The 24,957-nt window shown below is 39.5% G+C and overlaps 1 protein-coding gene across 13 annotated transcripts in view; it reads right to left on the bottom strand.

Moving 5' to 3' along the window:
* Positions 1-24,957, bottom strand: part of LOC103481912 (shisa family member 6) — a 94,987-nt gene that overhangs the window by 52,502 nt on the left and 17,528 nt on the right. For all 13 annotated transcript variants that reach the window (XM_017310830.1, XM_008437717.2, XM_017310831.1 and 10 more), the window contains exon 4: positions 23,904-24,014. In XM_017310830.1, the coding sequence (XP_017166319.1) occupies positions 23,904-24,014 (111 nt within the window). The remainder of the gene's footprint in view (positions 1-23,903; positions 24,015-24,957) is intronic.

The raw sequence follows: 24,957 nt of genomic DNA, 5'->3' as shown, positions 1-24,957 counted from the left end.
CTGAGTCCCTAACTCCCTGTGGCCCTCGGTAGCGCTGCAGCGCACTGTGCCAAATGTGAGGTAATTAAGACACAGAAAACTACAGCACTCAGTTGGAGGGAGGACTGAAACGCTCGTATCTGTCAGATGCTGCAGCATGTGGCTAATTTTTTGCTGATTTGAAGGCGGCCAGCTTTCAATCTGGACGTACTGCAGGCAGCGACTTTTGACCGAGCAGAAAACAAAGTTTGCCTACTTTGCAACAAAGCAGTGTGTACTCTACATAKTCATAGGTACACAAATGGAGACGGTCGTAGTTTTTTTATTTCTTGTTTTGATAGTGAATCAAAATTATTAAAAATACTGAAGATACTTATGTCTTACATTTACTCTTTAAAACAACTCCAACATGCAATGTAAGCTAAAAGCAGTATTTGTATTTTTGCAAACGGAAGTTCAGAAAATAGATGGATTTGGACATTTTTAATGTCTGATACAAATGACCACATGATCAGTGTGGCACAGAAACACATTCAAATGGGTTAGTGTGAGAGACAACCAACCAGTGTTTGAACTTAAGATTGTTTTTTCCTAAGCAAATTGTACTTAGTGCAAACCATTTTAGCAACATTAAACTATGTTCTTTTGTGGAATGAAGACTTCAAGACTTTACAGACTAGGGACAAAATGTTTAAATACAATTTCTTTTTTTTAAATCTCGGTATTGCTTTAAAATTAATGGACCTTACCACAGGGCCTGCCTTTCATTGGCTAATGCCCATTTTACGTCACAGAGCAGCTATCACGTGAGTTACTGGCTCACAAACTCATGCTAATGTACATTGTGGACTACCAGACCGACAGAAAGTTTTTGCGTCAGGACTCGAAAAAGAATGGTTCTCCGTCAGTGGGGTATCTGCACAGGCGATGTCAAATGTCCTGATCGTGTTTGTGGAATTAAAATTCACAGATTTCCAAAATCTGAAACGGAATGCCTTGCTTGGATTAAAGCTTGTGCACGACCGCATTTGCAGCTCAACCGTCGTAGAATCAATAAGAACAAAGGAGTGTCTGCTGGCGTAAGTATTATTGCTTTGCTTTCTTTGTGTTTAGTGAATGAAAAAAATAGTCAATAATAAACACATCCATTATGAAAACCTTTTAGCCAAGTACAGCATAATGGCAGTACCGATACAACTTCTACATCCTGGAGCCTGTCTGTTAAAGCTTTAAGTTAGCTGAACAGTATCTGACATACATTAAAGATTTTATTTCACCTGAAAAGGCTTTTTACTAAACTGTAATTGTGTTAGCCACGCTAGCTTTTACTAAACTGTAATCGTGTTAGCCACGCTAGCACCAAGTACCGTGTATAAGTCCTAGGCACATTCGAACCCTCTAAACAATGAATGCCCAACTTACCCAGCCTTGCAAGAACAATAGGCATCAGCGATCTTGTCCACAGCTATATTTATCCTGAGGGTCTGAGGATCTGCTGTTTTCCTCATCAACCTTTAGCATTTAGCTGTGTTGGAGGCATCGCGTGGCTAAAACACCTTGATGTCGTCCAAAAAAGATGACATGAACTTGTTGGTTCCCCTGTCCATTGTCGTGGCTGATATTTTGTGAAAATCCGGCAGAAATGCTAAACTAATCGACTCAGAAATACTCTGCAGAGTCAGTCGAAACGAAAAATCCCATAGAAGCTAAGCTCTGTGAGGAGGTTAATGTGAGATATGAAGTCACGTGGGACTTTCAAAGTCCAAAGACGAGATCCTGAAAGATTTGGAACCAAAGTCAAGTCTAAGGAGAAGACCAACCAAAAGACAACGACTAAACTAGTGAGAGACTGATTGTAAAAATACCATTGTAGTTGTTGCATTGCATTTGCAGCCAGACTTTTAACACCGAGTTGCACCAGCAAAAGTGATTTTCAGCTGTGGTTCTGACTGGTCTTCAGAAAACATGCTGGGTTTAGCGCAGAATGTTCGGCAAATCTTTACAATAAGAGGCTTGAGTGTAAACATTCTTCACTTTGGACTTAAAAAACATCTTCAAGACAATAAAATTACTTACAGTGTATTGTTTCCTTTATTGCTTTTAAAAGTGTGGACGCTGAGTGTTCAATGGCTGTAGTCTGCAGATTGTAGACATCACCCGTTATGTCTCACATATTAAGCAAACTCGCCATGCCATTGTTTTTACCAATCACATTTATGAATATTCCTATAGTGTGATCACATCCCAAATTATACTTTTTGCTTTTTTTAGAAACATTGAAGCAAAACCTGTATAATATTAAAAACCGCAATACATTTGCCCTCCTTATTCATGACGTTAAATTTTCATTTTAATCAATGTTAAATTCAAACAAAGATCCGCTATACATTTTGCTTTTTGTTTGAGTGGAAGATTAAGTGGTTTGCTCTTCAGTGAGGCTTTCGCACACACTTCTGTTACCATAAGGGTTTTGTAGGCCATAATTCAATCTGCAAGAATTAGCTTTTCTCCTCTGTTCGTTTTATGTGTGAAATAATATATTTGGGAGGTTTTCTTCTCTGATCTTCCGTTAGAAGATTTTCGGTGAATAATGCGTGAATGAGAGCATTGCATTTGCTGCCTTATTAGAATACAGTTTATGGGAGGACAGAGAACCACAACCGCGACGTGTTTGATGCCATTCATAGACTAAATGACTCATAAAGTCCTTTGTGCAGATATACCATTTGTTTGGAAGAGTCGACTGCTCAGATTTTGATTGAGAATAAAATGCTCTATGTGTGGAGTGTGACTTCAGCTCGGAGTTTCTAAGTGGATAAATATGAGCACTTAGTTGGAATTTGTGTGGGCTGAATGTGAAAGTAATTCTTGCATACCTGGTGAATAATATGACTTACCCTGATTATAATATCAAGGCGTCAGTAATTATATTAAATATTCAGTCAAAAACGGACATATTCGAGATAGCAGACCGTTTTTTTTTTCTCCAAACGGCATGTGTTTTCATGCGAGCGTGTCGATAAACAATTTTCCTTCACAAGATGTGTTTTCCACTTGACACATCCGAGCTCTTCCCCATCTTTAGACAGTTTGTCTGTGATCAGTTTTTTGATTATAATGGCATTCTTTGAAGCCACATTAACACTCTGCAAAACAAGCTACAAAACTACAATATGCCTGCGCAACTGTCACTACATTGCTAGACGTGCGCGACCAGCTTTGACAGCAGATAAGACATCTTTTCAGAGGAAGCCGAGCAACAGGGAGGCACACGGCTCTCCTCCATTCAGGAAACAAAACAGCTACATGTAAATTAACACAGCCGGCAAGCTTGTAACTGTTGAACATGGACGAGTTATTTCTGCTCAACCCAGTTCTTTTGTTACTTGCCTATATATCTAACAATTTTTTTCTGTGTGAAGGTTAAGAAATATGCTATGGTATACAGCTAGAATTTTTTGAACCAATCAGCTGTCAATTGACATTTCATGACGCTTTTTAGTGTCAGCTAGGTATGGAGTAGTTTCCATCATCAAGGTAATCAGTACAATCCCTGTCACATCTCTCTTAAAACTATCTATTGTAGACCAGATTACTTGGATGCTCCAAGAGAACAAACATGCGTCAAAACCAGTCTTRGAAAGAATAAGGCAGACTAAAATGCAGCTTTTGTCAGCAACACTGAAAATGCCTGAACTGGGTTTGTACACGTAAACAACCAGCATAAAACAAAATCTACCATTTCTTYCAAGATGGATGGTCAAATATCCAGTCAGAGTTGAACCAGAAGGTTGTTAAAATAATGATAAGTGTTGTCAAGGTGCTGTTGTTTGTTAAATATTACTGGCTGAAACAAGTATGACTCAAAGCATTAGAAGCCCAAAATTAATCGATCTGACCCCATCTTGAGTGGACTTAGGCTTCTGATTGACAATTTACATGACAAATAAATGTATCTGTTACACCTGGAGCTAGCAACTAGCGAGTGCTCAAAAGATGGCATTTACGTCAACGAGAAATATTATATTTAAATATAACGAGATTTTGTTACACCACTAGTAGAAGATACGATGCTTCTACAGGTTTTTTTATCGGGTATCAGGAATTGAAAAGTCAGCAAATGGTACCTGAGATATCATCAGCGTTACACCATGTATGGACCTGTTCCGGTCGATGCGTAATGAAGCARTGAGAGTGACCCCCGCCCCACCCCTCCTGTGTTTTCACACCCGCATCATATTCCCTCAGTGCCTCACTCAGTGGGGGGTTAACAGGCACACTCGATGTGTGTGTGAGAACACCCTCCTCAATATGACACACTCCTTCCCCCGCCCTTAATGGCCTCTAGGGAAACTTCATTATTTATCGCTGTAGAAGGGGCCTTTCAATTATAATACCTCTGCACACCCTCCCGCCTCCCCTCGTCCATTACCCTCACAGTCTGAACTAGCAGATTGAATACCTGTAGCGTCTATTGGCGGTAATTCAAGCGCCCACCTAGTTCACAGAACCTGCCATGGCGACAAGGTGGAGGCAATTTGCCATTCTGGTGGAGGAGAGGGCCGGGGAATGGTGTGCCGTAATGTGCAGTGGGGGAATGGAGTAAGTGACAGCTATGAGATGTAGACATGGCCGTGCTTTCTCTCTCTCTCTTTAACTACCAGGTCCTGAAGAGCCTTCATCGGCCCACAGAGCTCCGCTCAGCATGTCAAGTCTCTCACGTATTGTGTGTGCGTGTGTCTGTGTGTGTTTTTGCTTAAAATTAGTACCTCATGCCAAACTCGACAGGGCATTAATCCCTCATCATTCAGCCGACGTGTTGCATGAAAAAAATGAAAAAAAAAAAACAGCGTGAGGTGGTTAAGGCGAGACGCGGCGTGTCGGCATTCCTGCTAAATATGTGGCAGAGATAATGAAACGGCAAGTTTAAAGTTCCAGACTGGATTCTATTATTCACCGAGAGCAACAAGAAAAGGGTGCCCCATAATAGTTTATCGTCTGTGAATGCGAAATTAGCAAATTGTTTAGGTGTGCAGTAAACAATTGCCCAATGCAAATTGATAATGATTACTTATTACCAAGGAAACAAGACTCATTTATCAGCCTCCGCATTGGAAGCTGAGCAGCTAGATCTTGACGTGTCTGGGTTTTTATTGGAATAAGTGCTTATGCACACATGGGTTATTAATGTTGTACTGTAAGCAAAAAACTGAAAACCGAGTCCTGACATCAACTCGGATGGCCGGGTGTCCACGTKGTCCTAGTTTTGCKCTCRCTTGCGTTTAACAATAAAGCATTTAAAATGTKCATGTATTAACTTGAGAGACGAAATTGACATTAAAAAAACTCTTSCTCGGTCCGAGCAGGGTAACAACAAACACATTTTGGAGTTCGCCTTGAACGAAAAAAAAAWATCAATGAGAAGAATCTAGAAGGAACGATGGTGCAAATTAGCGCCGTTCTAGAGACGCRCACTCCTCCCCTTTTGCCTTTTCAATTTTTCATCGGCTGGAAATGGATTTTGAGATGGATGCCAACCCGGAGCTGATAAATTTTAATTTGATCCCTCCCGTGCATCGGTATTTGCACAATGCAACCGGCAGCCGCAACTCATGTGCTCTGAATGGCAAGTCTACTTTCAGACGCTGCACAGAATACGAAGTCTCCCCTTCTCTTGTACAACAAAAGGCAATCGTTCCATTTGTTTTCCCCACACAATGGCCTCTGGACAATAGCGATCGGCGGGTGGGGGCGGACAGCGGAAGATGCAACCAAGTTATCTGCCTTTCCCAGTTTCTGTCTCTGCCTCCTCGTAATGAATAATAGATTACAGATGAGTGTGTGACTTGTTTTTTTTTTTGCTGTAGGGAAGCGAGTATAGAGCCGATCGAGGTCAACATACCAGCGCCATGATGGGTGCTTCACCAGGTTGGTCTAGAAGAACTTGGGAAATTGCTCTCAGCAAAAGACTTTTCATGTCTCATCCTTCTATCACTCAAGGCATCTCTGTGAAGGACACAGCTTTTCAGAGGGCAATGTCAAGCTTCTCAACACGATTGTAGGCAAAGGTCAGCTATTTTTGTCACTAAATCTTTGTCTGTTAGGTATTTCGCTGGTGTGTCTGTAAGACGTTACCCTCCCTTGTGTCGGGCTTAGCCGTCTTTATGCTCTCTCAGTTGGATTCTCGGTTGGTGGGGAGCGACACCAGCTGAGAACCGCAGGTTAAAGGTATTTAGAGAGGACAGGAATCCAAGCAGCTGCAGCTGTGTAAATTAAATGCGTAGCTGGGACTTAAAGGCATTTTAAATAGGGGTGGCTGRAAGAAAAAAGAAAGGACTTTTTTGTTCAAAGCCTCGACACTGTCCTTTTAGCAACGGATTAGCAACTCTCAGATCTGCTGTCGTGTGTTTAATGAGAGAGGGTGCTCACTGCTCACATTCGGTCATAACAAAAAAAAAAAAAAAATCAATTAAAGGCACACACTGGATTCAAATCCCATCACTTACGCAGAAAAAAGGAGGAAAAATGCTCTGTGTGAAAAGGCTTGAAATTCAAAGGGCCGAAACAAATTTCAACCGCTACAGCCATCCTCCTTTCATCTGTGAGAAAATGCGCAGAAAGGAGGCAAACGGTCCACGGGGATTGATATTCAGGCTAAAAGTTCACAAGTTCATTTGATTTCTGAGCAGAGCATAATAGCGTTTTGAGTCACTTTTATTATGGATTTCCCCAAGTGAAGGTTAAGACGGCAACGAAAGAGGTGGAAGGAATTAAAGGTGCTAAAAGTTATTTTCATCCAGAGATCGCTACCAGAAGAAGAGTTGAAGGACAAGAAAATAAAATTTCCAGACTTTGCAGAGAGTTTAGTTTGAAGGATGATAAAGTAGTCACGGTATCAACGTGTAAAATCCGTCCATTTTCTCTACATGCTTATTTCTTGCAGGGTCTCATTTCCCTGTCAATAGTTGATAGGCAAGGTAAGCTAATGTGCTAACGAGTATCTGAAGAAAAACACCTTCACAAGAAATGTTCTCGAGCTGAAACCTCTTTGAGACCTTGCAGAGTCAAAATATATCTAGGCTTCTAAAAGTMATTTCAAAACCGAATGATTACGACTTCTGTTGTTGAAAACCTTTAAAATGAGATGCCACAGGAGGTACCAGCAGAATCAATGTTTTCCTCAGCTTTATCTAGTGTAACGTAACACAGTTCTATTATTTCTCCCCCGTTTGTAGGCTGAAGAAAACCTACASCTTTGCCTCAGAAAAACAAAGACTTGTAAATATACACAGTCACAAAATAATTCAAGATTCTCRTGTGGAAACAAGTTTCTTAACTAAAAATAATGGACACTCCCACACATACCTCTCCTGAAAATGCACTTAAAATCATATTTTTCAGCATTACATAGATCCTTATGTTAACATTGCTAGAAGGATTGTAGAGTGTAACAGTTATAAAACAATACAGTTTTCCCTGGGATACCTATATATCTGAACTAAAAGGCTTATTGAAAAGTGGATGAGAAAACACCGTACACTTATGGTATTTTATCATTGGATGACTTTCACCTGAAAGATCCAACACTGAGAAACTAACTCCTGCAGTATTGCCAGATCATATGAAACTGTCTAGCAACACTTTCTCTAGGCTCCCAAATCAAAATAAAAGGTTTCCCAGACATCTGCTTCCGCCTGGGCTTCACGATGTTAGGAAAAGTGCCATATCACTGTTAATGTGCATAAACAACAACAATGGCTCTGCTTGAGTGTTTAGGTAATGTTGGGCATAGAAACTCTAAACTATTCCCAACATTGCACTTCTACTGTCTGCTTTTTCGGATCAGGCACCAAAAACAACACAAGAGAAACGATGTTAGCATACAACGAGAATGCCAAACCGCCCTACTTTCTACTGGCATAGCTACATGTTATCATAAAAGAGCTAACCGCTCTTCCCTTCAGCTGGAGGATGGTTCAATGTTTTACACAGTGACATTAAACAAGAATGAAACTCCTGACCTTGCTAAGTAAGCTTGAGCAAACAAAACAATCCACCGGCATGACGCTTCAGCACATGACTGATTTCAGTCCGTTCTGGCGCTTTATTTGTGTGTAGCACCCCGCTGATCAAAAATGATAAACGCCGATTCGGAAGGAGGGAAATTAGCATGAAAAAGTCCTTGCATTCCAACCGATGCATAAAATATCTGTGCTTACTTTAATGAGCGCCGATAAGAGTCGCCGTGCTGTGCAGCGGGCAGCGTCTTGATTGATGCGGCGCATTAAGACGATGTTACTGTGCCCAAGCAAACGTCACAGCAGCGTTGTCTGCCCATCAACCCACCAAACTACCTGCTTGTTTGCAGTCTGTGCTCGGCAAACAAATTCTCTTGAATTAATTCGACGTTTTAAGTTTACTATTTTCTTTTTGACATGTTTTTTTTTTTATTCTGTCTTCCCTCATCTTTTCTTTAGGAGATAAAAGCCGTCTTTCTTTTCCCCTCCAGGATAGCACATTGCCAGACAAATAGCTTCACTTGCTCTAAAGTGGCCCCAACAGAAGGACAATGATAAGAGAGCCGTCTTCCAGCTGTCATTTTCTCTGTCTGCCGCCACATCTCACATCACCGTAATTGACTGCTATCTGAGAGTGCTATTGTTCCTCAGGACTCCCAAGGGTCTTGTCAGAAAATCTGGGGAGTTTTGTCATTCACTGACCTCAACATATTTGTTCTCTGGTGGTAATTTCAATAGCTACAAGGTGCTTGGAAAAAAGTGTTAATTCGGTAAAAGCCAATGAGAGCTATTATCTCAGTTTCCACTAAATGAACACGGGGGTTTGCTGCTGAGTTGAGTAAATAACGGTAAAATAATAGCCGATGTTTATTATTCCCTAATAGTCATAAATGTAGGAAGTCGTGCACACCTAGTGTCTGAAGAATGAACTTAGGGTTCTTGTGGGACCTTAAATCAAATAATTAGCCACCGTTGGCGGCATTTAAAATCACTCAGATACTGCACAGTGTGGAAAACTGATATGTTAGACAACCTAGAATTGACTGGAAGGCCCCCACAGATGCATATGCAATCCAATGTGCATATCTATGGAAGTCTACCAGAAGACAGTTTTTCAGTCAAACCCTTTAATAAATGTGAAAACTGTCCTTCAGTATTAGTCATTACAACCTTTGATTCCTGGAAAAAATAAGGTAATTTGAGTAACTTTAATTAAACATTGCACTGACATTCACTAGCTGCAAGAACTGGCAAAAAGGATAAATCAAGGTTTGGACAATCATGCTAAAAAGTTCAAAATACTGTACAGTTGCAGGTCTAGACTCAACTTTTTCCATCGGATCTTTTGAGAAAAATTCCATCAACAACTTTTACGAGTCATGGAACTTTCAGTATTTATTAATGTATTATTTGTGTAATGCAACTATTGTTTTGAAAGTGCCCCGTCTTTCCCCAACTGGTTCCTGAGAGTAACACCCTGCTGGAGGACATGTCCTCAGATTTGGCTTTTAGAGGCCATAAAGCAGACCAAAGTGAAAGGCTCAGCAAGCGACTTTCTTCCACGCAGTGACTTCCTCTTCAAAGCGAATTTTATAACAGACATCTAACACAGGTTACCTAGAAATACCCGGTAAGCCCCTAATGGAAAAGGACAAGGAAACTGTGCTCTTTTGAACGATAGCCACAATTATTCAATTCCGTCCTGGTTTTAAACACTCCTCGGTATTCAAGGGAAGACGCGTGGGAGATGAGACGAGGCATGGGGCAAAGATGCCCAGTCATTTCCCCCACCTCGTGAATACAATAATTCTTCCGTTCCCTCCCTCGCTCTGCTAATGAGTGCCACGGCCCAGGCTCTGCTCTCCAGGACCTTATTAACACTTTCTTATTGGTTATTCTGTAAGAGTGCTTAGCCAGCAGGTCAGCCGTGCCACCTCCCCAGAACCTGACCATCAATTTGTATGAGCCGTAATGCCTCCCCCCAGTACGGAGAGCGCTGTCAATCAAAAACTCACACAGGACACTCGAGCCGCATTTTAAGCCATGGAAAACAGATTCAGGGGTAAAGATTGCTCCCTGAAGTGCGGACTGGCTTTTTCAAAGCATTCTAACAGGAATTTATATTGGTGAGGCTAGTAAAAGAAGTTGCTCTGGTTAAAGCGAGCTGTAACACCCTTGACGTCGTACTTCAGCTGTCAGAGAATAGAACTGTAATCTATAGAATGGTTGTGCTTTCAGCAGCTCCTTTAGGGCATTCTGTGGCATGCAATTCAAATACTGACAGTGAAGGACCTCTGGACAAAAAAAAAGGGAAAAACTGGCACTGATTTAACAGATAGTTGGGGTTTTTTCTGCAAATGTGAAAAGAATTGATGTGGGCTTCACCTCAGGGCTGAGTTGGAGAGTGGATGTGAAGTGGGGGAGAAAGAGTAGTTCTCTATTTCAGCCAGCAACTTCACTGAACATCTAAAATGGTTAGTTAAACATTTACAAAGGCTGATTGTGGGAAAACTTTGTTTGGAAATATTTTATTCAAACGCATTTATCTATTAACTTAAATAAACTGACGTGGCTTGTCATGTAAACAATTTTCTATACTTCCAGGGTGTATTTTTGTGTCAAAGACCATTCCTTGGGACAACACAGCAGAGTTGTATGACATCAATAACTGATTATCATTGTCAATAACAAAAGCCAAGCAACGAGAAAGAGTTTAGAGAATCATGACACCTTTCCACAGACTACTGAGACCATCTAGGTACGTAGATATAATTTCACATTGCTTTGTGAAATCATATCATGTGACACATCACATGAAATGTAATGTGTCATTGTTCCAATGGGCTACTTTACAACACTGATATTTAGGTGGCAGTTCAGAGTCTATCAGGGTCATTTCTCTTACTTCCACATGTCGGACTCAAATCCGTTAACTCCAGGACCAAGCTTTCTTGGGAAACCCACAAAAGGTACTTAGTCTTACACAGTGAATTATTTGCGTCAGATCTCAGCAATAAAGCTCGATGAGACCTACATGGGTACTTATTTTGCAAAAAATAATGTTTTTATTTTGAGTCTGTTCCTCCAGGACTTGGAGTGACCAAGAGGGAGAATCAGTTGACGCTAAATCTAGTCTTGTCAGTAGAAAACTGAGCCGGACATTGAAGGGTGGATCAAAAAGGATTATAAAAACCAATAGACTTCATAAATCTCATTATTCACGGACTGTGATGTTGTTGCACACAACCACAAAGTGTGTACCCATTGACATATCGTTTAATAGCTGCATACATTGTTGTGCTCCACCCACACATCAGGATGTATTAGTTGAACAAGTTAAGATTCCTCGGCATCCCAGAAACATTCCCACATGAAAGAATTTTCAAACTTAATCAATAAAGGTGCGAATTGATCGGGACAATCCAGAAGACCATGGCGAGTGTGTAAAATTCTAGACGGTGAAGATTAGAGTGTGTATCAGCCGGTTTATTATTAGTTTATGGGTATGTTGTATATTTATTTTAAATGCCTCGTTTGTTCGTAATATATAGTAACTGTATTTATTAGCTCCTTCTATTCTCAAACAATGTCTAAAAATAAAAATGCTACACTGTCCAACTCATCTTGCACAGTCAATTTTGTTTAACAGAGCAAGCTTTAGTTTACTTAGCTTCAGTTTAACATTTAAACACTGCTGGGCCTGTTCAAGTTTTTTACTTTTTGTTTGTGAACTCCTGGACTCCTGGTCCTTAGGGAACACTGGCCTTTATGTTTTGCTCCAACACACCTGAACAAATTAAGAAGAACACAGGTTTTTGGCAGCTTTTTGTCCAGTTGGCTGAGGGTGAATCTTCCTACAAAAAGTTAGAAAAAAAACAACTACAAAACCACAGAAGGCAATTTGCATGCACAATACATACCATTAACATTTTCATTAATGACTTCCAGAGATGCCATTTATAATTGTTCATTAACGATGCCCTGCGTAAGCAGATTTAAAAGGAAAAAAAAAACATGCAATACAAACATTTGGCAACATTTTTTTTCAAAATCAGCACAGATGCTCAGAAAAGTTTTGACAAGTGCATCGGTTATTTCTCGTAGGATAAGAGCATGGAGGAGGAAATTTGAACAGAGCTGTAGTTGTTGATTTAGTATCGATCCATCTGATAAATCTGAATCCCTTATGCCAAACAATCAGCGGTTCAGGTTTGTGCTTCACTCCATCTGCTTGCTACCATCATTGAAGACGATGTGACATAACGTTTTAGGGCTTAAAATTCAAAAACCTTCTAAAATGCACATAAATTTGACTCAGAGTGCTTCAATTCTGAATTAATTTAAAATGATCCTTTAGAGGTTTAGACCCAGTAGAGTATGCAATTGCCTCTGCAGCATTCAATCTGTAGCTGATTCTGATGTTATCAAAAAAAGCTGTTGTTACAAAATAAGCTAGCATTGGTAGCACTGCAGCACAATTAGCTGCTATAGGAAGTTAGAAAAGCAGCAGTATAAGTTTTTCAATATTAGTGCTTGTTCAAAAAGGGGGTAAAAGCAGTCTATATAGTGCACAAAAGGTTTCTAATTTAGATAATTTTGCAATATAGGCACATGATTACATATTTTAGGCCTGCATTACAAAATTAAACAACAGAAATAAAGCACTTTATTGCTCGACCACATTAGGAGAGCTTGTTTTCTATGTAAGATGCTTACAGCTATATGCCTTTTTTATCCCTCCTCATCATATTGAAATTAAACTCAATGTTTTGAGGGCAGATGATACAGAAACAAAATGATGAACTTCCATTAAAACCTTCAAGCTCACAGAATACAAAAAACAGCCTCTGTAATTTATTTACTTCAGAGTAACTTGTTAAGTTTGACAACGCTACTTATAACTGTAGCATGGATAACAGTCTCTTTACTGCGGCCTTTAAATGATCATCAATCATAGATGGCAGTGCAGTGCAGCTTGGCTGCCTCGTTCTAAGCTTCAAACTATTAAGGAGGGAGTTTTAAATTAAAATGATGCAGCTCCAAAGATCAAATTAAAAATGCATGTGTGATCCGCATGGTTACCAAATTCAACCAGCTTTTGATGCAAATTTCAATTTGTAAAAAAAATTTTTTGCCCGACTTCTAAATGACCTAAACCAATGAGACTTTTTCTTGTTTAACTAAAGAGACTTTATAAGGAAATTCATAAGAGTTTTGAGCAGAAATCTGAGCAGAACAATGTTAGAGATGCATTTTTGCAAATAAATCAAATAAAATCATACTGCATTTTCTCTCTGTCTGAATGATAAGTGAATGAAAATGCCACATTGTTTTACAGATTTAGTCAGGGCATTTCTGAACACCTGCAGCTTCAGGTTAGAAATGAGACTCTCTGCGAGCTTTAATGTGAAATACAGCAGGAGTTCCAACTCAATGTTGATGAACTAATACGCCTATCAATACAGCATTCCCTGAAAATAAACAAAAAATACTGCATTCTCTGTGATTTGTCAACAACAGGAAATAGAGCATTCACTCAAACTAATACATGTTTCACAGGGCTATATAAAAGTTGACCAGTAAAAGATGAAGTGGTTTTTCTCTTTTTCTGTCTTTGTCAGAACTGAAACCTGTCATGCAGAATACGAGACAAACACCAGTTCACACACAAACATACACCTCAGTCCAACATCAATCCTCCAATCAATCCAACATGCATCGAATTTGGAGTACATGGAGAAAATCCAGTCATGGTTGAACAATACACATGCTACACAAGCCACACAGAAGTCAACATTTTAGTAAAACACATCTCAGGAATAACTTTGGGTTACCAAATTCAACCAGCCTTTGATGGCTCTAGTGGCTGAAATCAACATTTTCCCTTTAGGTTCATGTTGACTTACAGTATTGTCATCTTTATTAATCATTTTCAAAACTGATGAGCAATTTTAGTTTAAAAAAATAATAATAGAAATGGGATGAGCATGTGTTAATGTGGAATTTATAAAATGAATCAAGCAGGAAGAGCTTTTATTGTGAAGGACTATTACTGTAACTGGAAGGACGCAAGCTTAACATCGAGAGATAAAGATGTCAGGGTAAAGTTAAGTGAGTTTTTTCGATTTTGAAATCTTAAAAGATTATTTAATGCAAAATTCAGTTTGAGAGAAATCTTCATGGTCATCAAGATGCTACAACACATATTAACCTTTTGTTGACCCATTCAACAATAATTAATAAACCAACTGCACAATTTAACTACGGAATATGGGTTGAAGGTTAGGACTTGGTTTACTTACTGCAGCAGATTGCTTAATGCTTGATAAAAACAGATCAACTGGAAACCTCAATAGACTCCTTACACTGGTGTTTATCATTAAGAGCTACTGCAGACAACCAAAACATACAGTGTGAAATGTTACAATCAAAGCCAGAGATGTTTACACCCTTCTTTAAGTTTACTAACTTGCATTCATCCCTTGACACAAGAAACTCATTTCTTATGAGACTTAAGTCCAAGACCTACATTTTGAGTTAGTTTTGTAAGTATTTAGAGTTCTATTGTCACTCATTTCTTTTAAGTTTGCAAAGTTTTGCTTAAACTTAAGCAAAACTTAGAACTACAACTAGTTCTAAGTTGTAGTTCTAAGTCTACAACTTAGAACTAGAGTCTAAGTTGTAGACTCTAGTTCTTCTCTGTACAACTTTACATGTCTTAGTCAAACTATTCAAGGTCAGTTTAAAAGTAATAGAGTCCTTGATTGCTTAATTGCTACTTCTGGAAAACATGACATTACCCTAACCTTGGCCCAGTGCATTATTGTCTGCTGAAGGCAGTCTGACACCTGACGGAGTAACACCACCCATATCTGATTGGCCTGGACATGTGAGTGCTCCATCAGAAATCTCTTCCTCCGTCTCTTGTTTGATGATTTGTGGTCATAGGTGAGCCACTTCAGCTCTAGTTGTTTCTCCTCCTTAAAATCAAAAAAACTCTTTCATGGGCGGATGCTTTCATCACGAAGGGTGGGTGTTGATTACATGGATGGGAGAGGATGATGCTGCCGTGGGCTTTTTCTTCCATGGCATTTGATTTATTCAAAAAGCAGGAAATGACTGTCTGTCTCTCTCTCTCTCTTTAGCACTGAATTTTCTGACTAATGGTTGACAAAAAGAGGAGAATTAGCAGGCAGCAGCTGTTCTGTTATCTGCAGCTAATACAACGTACAAAAAGACACAAGCTTAAGCACACAGTGATATCCTGGAAAAATTAAGATGAATCAGACAAGATATCGGGAAGAGAACTGTGCGCTGCCTCAAGTCTGGCTCATCCTTGGGTACAATTTCCAGATGCCTGAAGGTGCCACGTTCATCTGTTCAAACAACTGTATGCAAATGAAGCCACCATGGGAGAATCCAGACAACTGTTTGGGAATTTCTGTGTGGCAGGAATGAACACATAGACTCTAGTTCTTCTCTGTACAACTTTACATGTCTTAGTCAAACTATTCAAGGTCAGTCTTTATAATCATGAAGATTTAACCCTTTATGACCCAAGTCTCAAATGTCCGCCTGGGTATTTTTGCTTATTTTAATTGTATGCAGTTCTTTAAGCGTCCTGTGAGTAAATATATTTGTTCATTTATCTATAACAACTGGAACTAGCAAGTTATTTTTGCAATTTACCATCTATTAAAAGAGTCGCCCCCTCAGATTAATTTCACTTCCTGCTCAGTGGGGGTGAAATTACCGTAGTAACTCGATATTGGCTGGAAAACGCAACGTCTCTCAAATGAGTGACCAATGGCATAAGTGGCAGCAAAGTGAGTATTTTTGGAGTGGCTATCAAAACTCCATGACTTTTGCTACATGGGAAATCTGTGGGCTGATAAGGTCAAGATGATCTACAAAACCGACTTAGTTACAGCAGTTCTGTCAGGAAGGATGGATCGAAATATTCCAGCAAACTCTTGTAAAAAACGATTCAGTAAGCAGAAATATTTTTGTAAAACCTATAACAGAAAAAGTTAGTCTGATTTAATGTCAGTCAGGAAAAAAGTTGTCTTTTTCTGAAGTGTACGTACAAACCGGGCCTGAACCTGTCTTCTCTTAGTAATATGTTGTTTTGCAGAACAACTTGCCACATAAAAACACCAATTAGCACCTCCTGCACTCCCTAATTCCCTGAAATTACATTGTAAATAAAAGTTCTGTGATAACATTCCTCACTAATGCCGCTCCTACATCTCCAATTCCGCCATCCCAGGCACATTATATTCATAAAAAAAAGAAAAAAGAAGTAATTGCCTGCCATGAAAACCAATTTGACTTCCTCCACAGGGCAGAATTAAAAGTTGGGCTTAGTAAGGTAATGAAGTATTGCACATGCTAAGTCAAGAATGGAGGCTTTGTCTGGAGTAATCACTTCCTCCAGTTTCTACGGCTTGGCTGTGTTTTATACCAACAAGAGTGACATATGGGAAAATAATTAAAACTGACGCATTCAACCAATAACAGCTTGCAAGCTGCATATTTACATTATGCAATCAAATTTGCATACGGGCTGTCAATCTTCAGTCCGACGCCAAAAATTCAAGTCAATCAAGGTGTCGCAGTTGTAATCCAGCCGCCCCAAAGACGGGGATCCTTGATCCGGACGCCGCGCCTTTTTCCTGAGCGGCAGTTTACAGATTTGCGGCTTTGGCCAGGCGACTGAGAGCCAATGGAAACCCACGCTGCAGCTCTCCCGTGACAAGAACAATTAACATAAACTGGCGATCGGGCTGCGTTAGCTGGAAGCGATGATGTGTTGCGGCGTTGCATCACTGCTGCCAGCACACACACAGAGGAAGCAAAGTTGCTCCGGCTCCCTTCTTATCTATCTTCTGAGATTATGTTCCCAGTGAACTTTTATACAATTTCTGGCATCTCTGACGCTTCAAACTGAGTTCTGCAGTTTTCGCACCCAAGGCGGTGTAACAGTGCGGTCCCATCTGACAGCGGCACAGACATAGACACACGCATACACACACACAGGCACGCAGACAACAGATCAGTGAGCAAGCTCATTAGTTTGGCTCAGTTTGACAGAAGCCTCCACCTCGCTGCCTCCTAATTTTGGACAAGAGGACAAGAGAATACGCAGAAACAAAGGAATGTGTGAGGTAGTGCATCGATCTGGACAGATGGCCGTGGGGACGGGAGCAAGGTTAGCAGCTGTGCATGCTAAATAAAGTTTAGCACAAGTAAAACTCTGTCACCCAGGGAAAACACTTAGATGTGTAAAAGAAATTAAACTTTTAAACTTAATCGGTTGTTGTTGTTTTTTTTGGGGGGGAGGGTTGCTAATCAATGGAACGCAATTAGCTAATAAGTCTCAGAGGGGGCCAGAGAGAAAACACTTCTGTGTGTCAAGATAAGATCCTGAGTACTTGGAGTTCATGTCGGTAGAAGATGGAGATCACACCACAACACACAGCCTAGAAAAAAAAACTATTCAAAAATCCTTACATTTTACTCATGTTTCATCCATTAACTGAAATCTTTATGAATATACAAAAAAATAAAATAAATAAAGGACGTTTACATGGTGAGTCATCGCAAGGCATTTCTTAAACATGTAGTGGAACAACCTGGTTGTTAGGGGGCGCTTTTCTTCTTAAGGCAGCTGGTTAGAGTTGATGTGAAGATGGGTGGAGCTACATACAGAGCAGTCCTTGAATAAAACCTCTTAGAGGATGCAAACGATGTGAAAGTGGTTCACCTTGTAATTGGGAAAATAGCCCTCAATATAGAGGGAGAGGTCAATTTGATTGGTTYAGCTCAATAATGTGCTGTTAGAATGGCTCAGTCAAAGAACACACATAGGGCCAATTGGGAATCTGAAATAAGAGTTAAAATTTGATGTTCTATCCAATTTGACTGAATTGGAGCTTTTTTTACGAAGAGAAATTGTCAAAAMTCTTCATCTTACGATGTGTAAAGTTAGTGTGAAACACCCTAAAGGACATGCAGTTGCACTTTCAGAAAAAGGTGTCTCTAAATATGAATACCAAATGTCTATTTGCGGCAAAAATGTTAAAAGAAAATAATATTGTTCTCTGATTACGAACAATTTGTGTTATTCTGTAACATTAAAGCCCAGTACTAAATATGGATTTGTGGCTGTAAAGTGGAAAAAGTCGAGAGGAGTTTGCCCTCAACGTGACTGGATATAAACTGGACCTGTGTGCCTTGTAAAGCGTCTCACAATGACTTTTGTTGCGAATTGGTGCTAAATAAATGATCTGTATTTAATTGTAATACTTTAACAAGCCACTATAAATCCTAGCCTTCTCGGGAAGCGCTGCAATAAACAACCTTGCCCTCGTTAACGTAATTGTTCAGGAAACGGCAGATGCTCTGCTTAGTATGATTGCATACAGAGTCACAGATTAGGGAATGGAAAAACACTGAAACAAATACGTCGAAGCAACCTTTTAAACAACAATCAACATTAAATTGGAACATTGTTTATTTCATAAATCCACCTTTGTTGTTGCTCACAACTCACAATCACTTTCTTTTTTTTCCAGTAGTAAACCATGTGGTTAGAAGCAAGTCTTTGTGAAAAGTTTCCAAACCATCAGTGACAAAGAATGATCCACAGAGAAAAACAGAATAAAGTCTAAAGAATGGAAATCAGTTAAAGGACATAAATACAACGGTTCTTCATATTTTACTCCAGGTACTTATTTCAAAAGTCCAAGACATGCAACTTTTATTGGAAACTCTTCCCTAAAAATGGATTTCAGGTAAGCATTAGTCTTTGTCAGTGTTGGTCCATTTGTTCATTAGATTTCTGTTATAGAAAAAAGAAACCTTAAACATTATTTCAYAATAGAATAGGTATGTCTTGTCACTTCTTTCATTCTTTGTCAATGACCAATGTTTGAAATTTTTAATTAAAACATATTTAGAAAATTCTGTTTCCTTCCTTTAATCCACAATTGCCAATGCTTTAGCTGCTCACCTGCTGTACTAAATCGTTTAATTACACCTCTGACCGCTTCTATGTTAAAAATGAGTTGCACACATATGTTTCATTAAAAAAATGGCTTGYTTACTTATGATAATTAGCCTTATTTAACTATCATTGGGAATATCTGTGTTTTGCTATTCATTCTGATTTCCAACATAAATGGAACATGACAGAAGGCGGAGAGCATGGCTAACAGAGAAAAATGTCTCTTCTTATTACAATTTGCATACATAAGAGAAAAAAAATCACTTTTATTGTAAAGGATTGGAATCATTTTTCTAAATCATTTTGGATCCATCTGGTCTGCTAACACAATTAATTTCTTGCAAAAACAACACACACACCCCTTAGAGGATTTCACACTTTGTCATGTTACATTAAAGTATTTTATTGTGCTGCTCTAACACCTTAACATGCTTCAAACTAGACTAGTCCACAGTAGCTTCAATTTATATGTTTAGTGTTATTATCCTTCATCTCAACCTGAAGTATTTTAAAGAATAAAAGCATCCTTGAACCATGACACTAATAAAACACAGTTATAGTTTGTGATGTGGAAAAATACGTAAAGTACAAAGGGTTAGAGCCCATAAGGTGAAATAATTCAGAATAAAAGAYATTCTAATAGCAAGAGGGCTTCTATCCATTTAAAAAAAAAGGTTGAATTATATGGAACTGGTTGTCTTAAGTTTATGTTAACAGCTCATGTAGCAAATCCATTTTTTTAATGATGATTTGATTGTTTTTAACAGCTGCAAGTCTATACTTGTCAAAAAGAAAAAAAGCACAAGATTCGTGGAGGTAAGCTGTTCATGTGAAACATTACAAATTAATCATGCCAACATTTTAGAACTAGAAGTCACAATATTAACTKAAATTTTTGTACCATAAAAAATTCTATTGGTAAATTGGCAAAATATAACAACCCATTTCAATTACATTCAAAAAAATATATATATCAGAATGAAAGATGGAAACCTGCCTAATGAAGACCTGAAACCAAAACCAGCAAAGGTGAGGGTGAGGGAGAGGGAAAAAACTTTTTGAGAAAATATGGAAAACCAATTATGTGAGTTCCCCCTGGAGCCTGCAGCTGATCTTATTTAGCGCGTAGCTGTGATGTACTCTGCCACACAGATGTTAAGCATCCAGCTGCTCCGACGCACGCCGACACCCCCTGAACTCTCCTGCCACTCCCGCCCCGCTCCGCAAAGGGAACGGCTTTGCAACGTACAGACAAAACTTGCCGTAATTAACAATCAAACACACCTACTGCGTGTATAATTAGGCACGATAACAGACGGCGAGCTTATCTACGCCAGAGGACCACAATCATGACTCCTGAACCTCGGTCAGTCATTGTAAGAAAAAGTTGTTTTTTTTTAAAAAAGATCCAGTGAAAAATACAAACATCTGTTACTGGATTTATTTTTCCCACCGACAGCCCTGAGTCAGTGCTTGTGTATTCTCTCTTTTTTTCTTTTTTTTTCCTCTCCTGCCTTGTTGTCTTTAGCCAAATTAAACTAAGCTGAGCAAACCTCATCAAAAAATAATGAAACTCTGTATGACTGTAATTCAGACGGAGTGTTTACACGCTGCGAACCTTAATGTGACTCATCAGAGTTCACATCAGCCGCACACAAGGCTTTAATGACGGACAAATTTGAGATAATTCCAAAAAAAACGGAGCAAGACACAACGTTAGCAGGTTCGTGGAAGAATTTCCAAATCATTATGCAGCGAGTGAAATAATTACTTTTTACAAGTAAATCTATTTCTGTAAAGGCTGTTTTACATCAAATCCACACCAAAAGGTGGCAACAAGTTAAGTGATCCTGACATTCAGAGAATAAAGTTCATAACGTAATGATTTGGTCGTTTTTTTTTAAGTGGAATGACATTGGGAATAGATGTGTTATATGAAGCCAAAGAAACTTCAAAAAGGAATGGAAACCCAAGAAAAACTGTCAGCATAAAAGAAAAATCAGTAGTAGCTGATTTACTCCCAACAATTGGCCTATTTAAAGGTTTATTGCATAAGAAGCATTTCATAATCGGTAAAAAGAAACCAAACAAAACCATTGACCCAAAACATTCTGATGCCATTCATTACAGAAACATTTGTAAACTTCCAAATGWTCAAATGAGAACTGGTTGGGCTCATAATAAAAAATAAATACAAATTTATTTGTCATAAACCAGACATAACCATGTCCTCTTCACAAAATTACTGACAAAGGAGTCAAAAGAATAATCAAAATATTTGTTTTTTTATTTTTTTAAAAATGCTGCACAAGACTCCACCAGTGAAGAAAAAGCATATTTTGGCTTATTTAAAGTTGACTTTGGAACACAAGGATAAACCAGTAAAATACTGAGAAAATACAGTTCAATTGAGTTAAAACAGACTTTAACTTTTTGGATGTTCTTTCAAGTAGAAGTAGATTTGGATCTGCACATCAACTACTACTAATATGGAAATTTGGAGGTGGTTTCATCATGGTGTAGGAATGTYTTTGGGTTTATGGGACACCGGCAGTCTTCCCATAACACAAGAAAGAGCTTAATTGAGAAAAACAACAAAATATTCTAAATGACAATGTGAAAATTCACCAGGAAATGATTCCAAACACAGCCATAAAAACTCTTTTTTGGTTTCAGAGATGCAAAGAAATTCTGCCAGAAGAGCCCAGTCACCCACTCGGCTTGAATTGAAGTGAAAATCTTGTGGAAAAACGTGAAAAACAGAGCGAGCCAAGAGCATTTAAGATTTTTATGGGGGAAAAAATCCACCCGAGAAATCCATGTGGCTAGTTTCTCCATACAGAACATGTTGTGAAATTACGTTAAAAAGGCAATTCTACGTGTAGCCTGTGTAATCCCTCTTTGCTTCATACAACTTAGGTTATTAAGTAATTTTCCTACAAATATTTGGTTTGTTACCAACATCTGGTGCCTCATTCAAAGTATATTTACTTAGAAAAACATTAATTTGCTCAATACTTGTTTCCCCTGCTGTGTGTTGGCTGCCTCGACAATGCAGCAGGAGGACAGCACAGMAACACATTTGTGGATATAGAAGAAACCAATCTGCATTTGTAGATGAGAAAAGAAGCGGCTTGCGGGAGAGACGGAGAGCGGGGGAGGAGGCATTAGCAGAAACTGCTCGTTTCGTTCTGTTGCCCCCGGAGTTATTGTACAGTGGTGAAGATGCTGAAGATAATTCCGAGAGGCAACAATATCCAAGCGAAATTTCACAACAGAGCTTCATTGATTTTAAGGATTCAGTCTGCAGTAACACCTGCCTCTGGGCGCCGCGCAGCCAAACAGAAATGCTGCCAAAAAAGAGAAAACTGTTTAAAGATTCCATGTGCTTTACTTACTTCTCTTTTCTGTTCTGTTCTGTTGTGTTTTTTKGGGGGGKKTTTTAAGGAGGAGGGGAGGGTGTTTTAGCATCAGCACGCCATCCCAATCTCGCAATCTGTCATTTGTTTTTGCACAACAGTAGTCAGAAGCCAGCCGCTGCGAGGAAAAGCACAGAATTACCTCAGAATTACCAGCACAGATGCTGAAAGCTAAAGCACACCCCATACTGTCACAGGTTCTCTGCCAGCCGTGTGGGAGGCCCGCTATTGTCATGTTTGCACAAAAGCGAAAATCTATTTAAACAAATTAGGGACTGTAAAATTCGCAAGATTCATAAAACCCTAATAACTTTTTGCCACATTACTCATCTCTTGTAGAGAAATGGGGAGAGGGCCATCGTGGGAGAAGGGGGTTTCAACGTCTGATTTTTTGTTTTGTTTTGTTTTGTTTTTTTTTCAAATCTAGCTGCATGAGATTGTGAAACAGATCAACCCCTGGAGGATTTAGTATGCATGTATGTGTGTGTGAGTGTATAATAATACTTATATTTTAAGGTTTTTGAAGGTACACGATTTAACTTCTGAATTACATCTCCGTTCAGTTGATGGCGGTAATACACCAAGTATGTAAACTGCTAGTAAAGAAGAAGAAGAAGTCGTCGTCAAAATAAAAACACGACGTCTGCTCGTTAAGCGCGTTAAGGACATGGGGGAAAACTTCTCACCCCACCAACATCCCACGCAGTTCGACGTATTTGAAGACAAAAAAACCGCGACGCGTAGCGGCCAAAACAACGCGTGAAATCAAACCAAGCGGATACCACAGCTACAGCAGGTCAGGACGACGAACCGGAAACCAGCAAGCTCTGACGGCGATACGAAGGGAGCGGAGGAGTAATAATAACGCACACAGCAGCGGAAGTCAAATTATATTTAAATCATGTAGRCTTATCACTAGAGCAGTCATTTACAATGCAGCAGAACAAGCGTTCAATTAAATATTCAAARAGATGTTATCAGGTGAAAGGGGGTTTGAGTGCTCCCGTGAACTGCATCTGGTATAGCGGAACAAAAAATAAATAAATAAAAATGAAACGGAATAAATCACAACGTCTTAGCTGCATACTAATTAGTGCTTTACCCATGGGAAAACTTTGCCCCCTGCAACACCCCCAACTAATGGCATGTGGTCATGACTGTGTATGAGTTGTAAGTCACCTTCTCCGCCCCTGCGTCACCCACCAGTGGAGGCTGGCGCGCGCGCGAGCTTGTACTTAATTGCAAAAATGCAGAGGCAGAAGTCCATGTGAATTACCCGGGGAGGGAAATTGAATCTGAAAACATTTCACCTTCATCGAGTGTCTTGTTGTTGATCACCAGTGTTGCAAGTGGAACATTAGAGGGTGGGAATTAGCATTCAGCGGGGTGTACGCAGCGCGGCGTGTTGGTATGGATGAGAGAGGAGGTCGCCTGCGTGAGGAAAAGAGAAGGAAATGCGGAGAAAAGGTGGCGCTCTACCTTTCTGGTGGCCTCGACCGAGCGTCACGAAGCCAGAGGAGATGAAGTTGTGAAGGTCGCCGCCGCCACCGCCGCCGCTGCTCCGGATGCTCTCTTTCCCGTAGTGGAGACCTAGTGGCGCGAGCACCACCGCACCACATTAGCATGTTGGTTCATTCAGGTGGACACACGCACACGCAGACACATGAATGCAGAGAGAGAGAGAGAGAAAAAAAAGGTTTTGTTAGCATTCTGACCATTAAACGTGGATTTTTAATTGAGCTAGAGCAGTGCTTTRTTTCTTTTTGTTGTTTCTTCCAAGGTCATAATCAAACTTAGAAGGGTTAGCAAAGCATTGAAACCCCGGCTCCAGACCAGTTTAACAGATCGGGACAAAATGAATATACATAGCAATAATAATATTACTCAAGTTAAAGAAAAAGGTACAGTGCACAGTACAACTACTCTTATAAAGTACCTTTCCAAAAAAGTTACTCAAATGAATGTAACATGAACAAAGACAAYACCMGTAGTCTATAGGCTACTTGTTAACAAGCTTAAGGAGCTGTATTGGTATTAGCTAGCTAGTCATCATTTAGCTAACATTACCTGCATCCAACAGCATTACTCAACTCAGTCGGTTAGTTTGGCTGGTTTTCTAACACACCTGCACACAGGGGCGGATCTAGAAAAATATTTATGGGGTGGCAAGAGTGGGCAGGGATTTTTTCAGGGGTGGCAGCATATGCCAGTGTGTGTGTGTGTATATATATATATGTGTGTGTGTATATATATATATATATACACACACACTGCTCAAAAAAATAAAGGGAACACTTAAACAACACAATATAACTCCAAGTAAATCAAACTTCTGTGAAATCAAACTGTCCACTTAGGAAGCAACACTGATTGACAATCAATTTCCCCTGCTGTTGTGCAAATGGAATAGACAACAGATGGAAATTATCGGCAATTAGCAAGACACACTCAATAAAGGAGTGGTTCTGCAGATGGGGACCACAGACCACTTCTCAGTACCTATGCTGTCTGGCTGATGTTTTGGTCAGTTTTG

This window comes from Poecilia reticulata, linkage group LG19 (assembly GCF_000633615.1).
Source record: "Poecilia reticulata strain Guanapo linkage group LG19, Guppy_female_1.0+MT, whole genome shotgun sequence".
NCBI classification, from domain to species: domain Eukaryota; kingdom Metazoa; phylum Chordata; class Actinopteri; order Cyprinodontiformes; family Poeciliidae; genus Poecilia; species Poecilia reticulata.
Note: the sequence above shows the minus strand (reverse complement) of the source record. Positions and strands in the feature narration are given on the sequence as shown.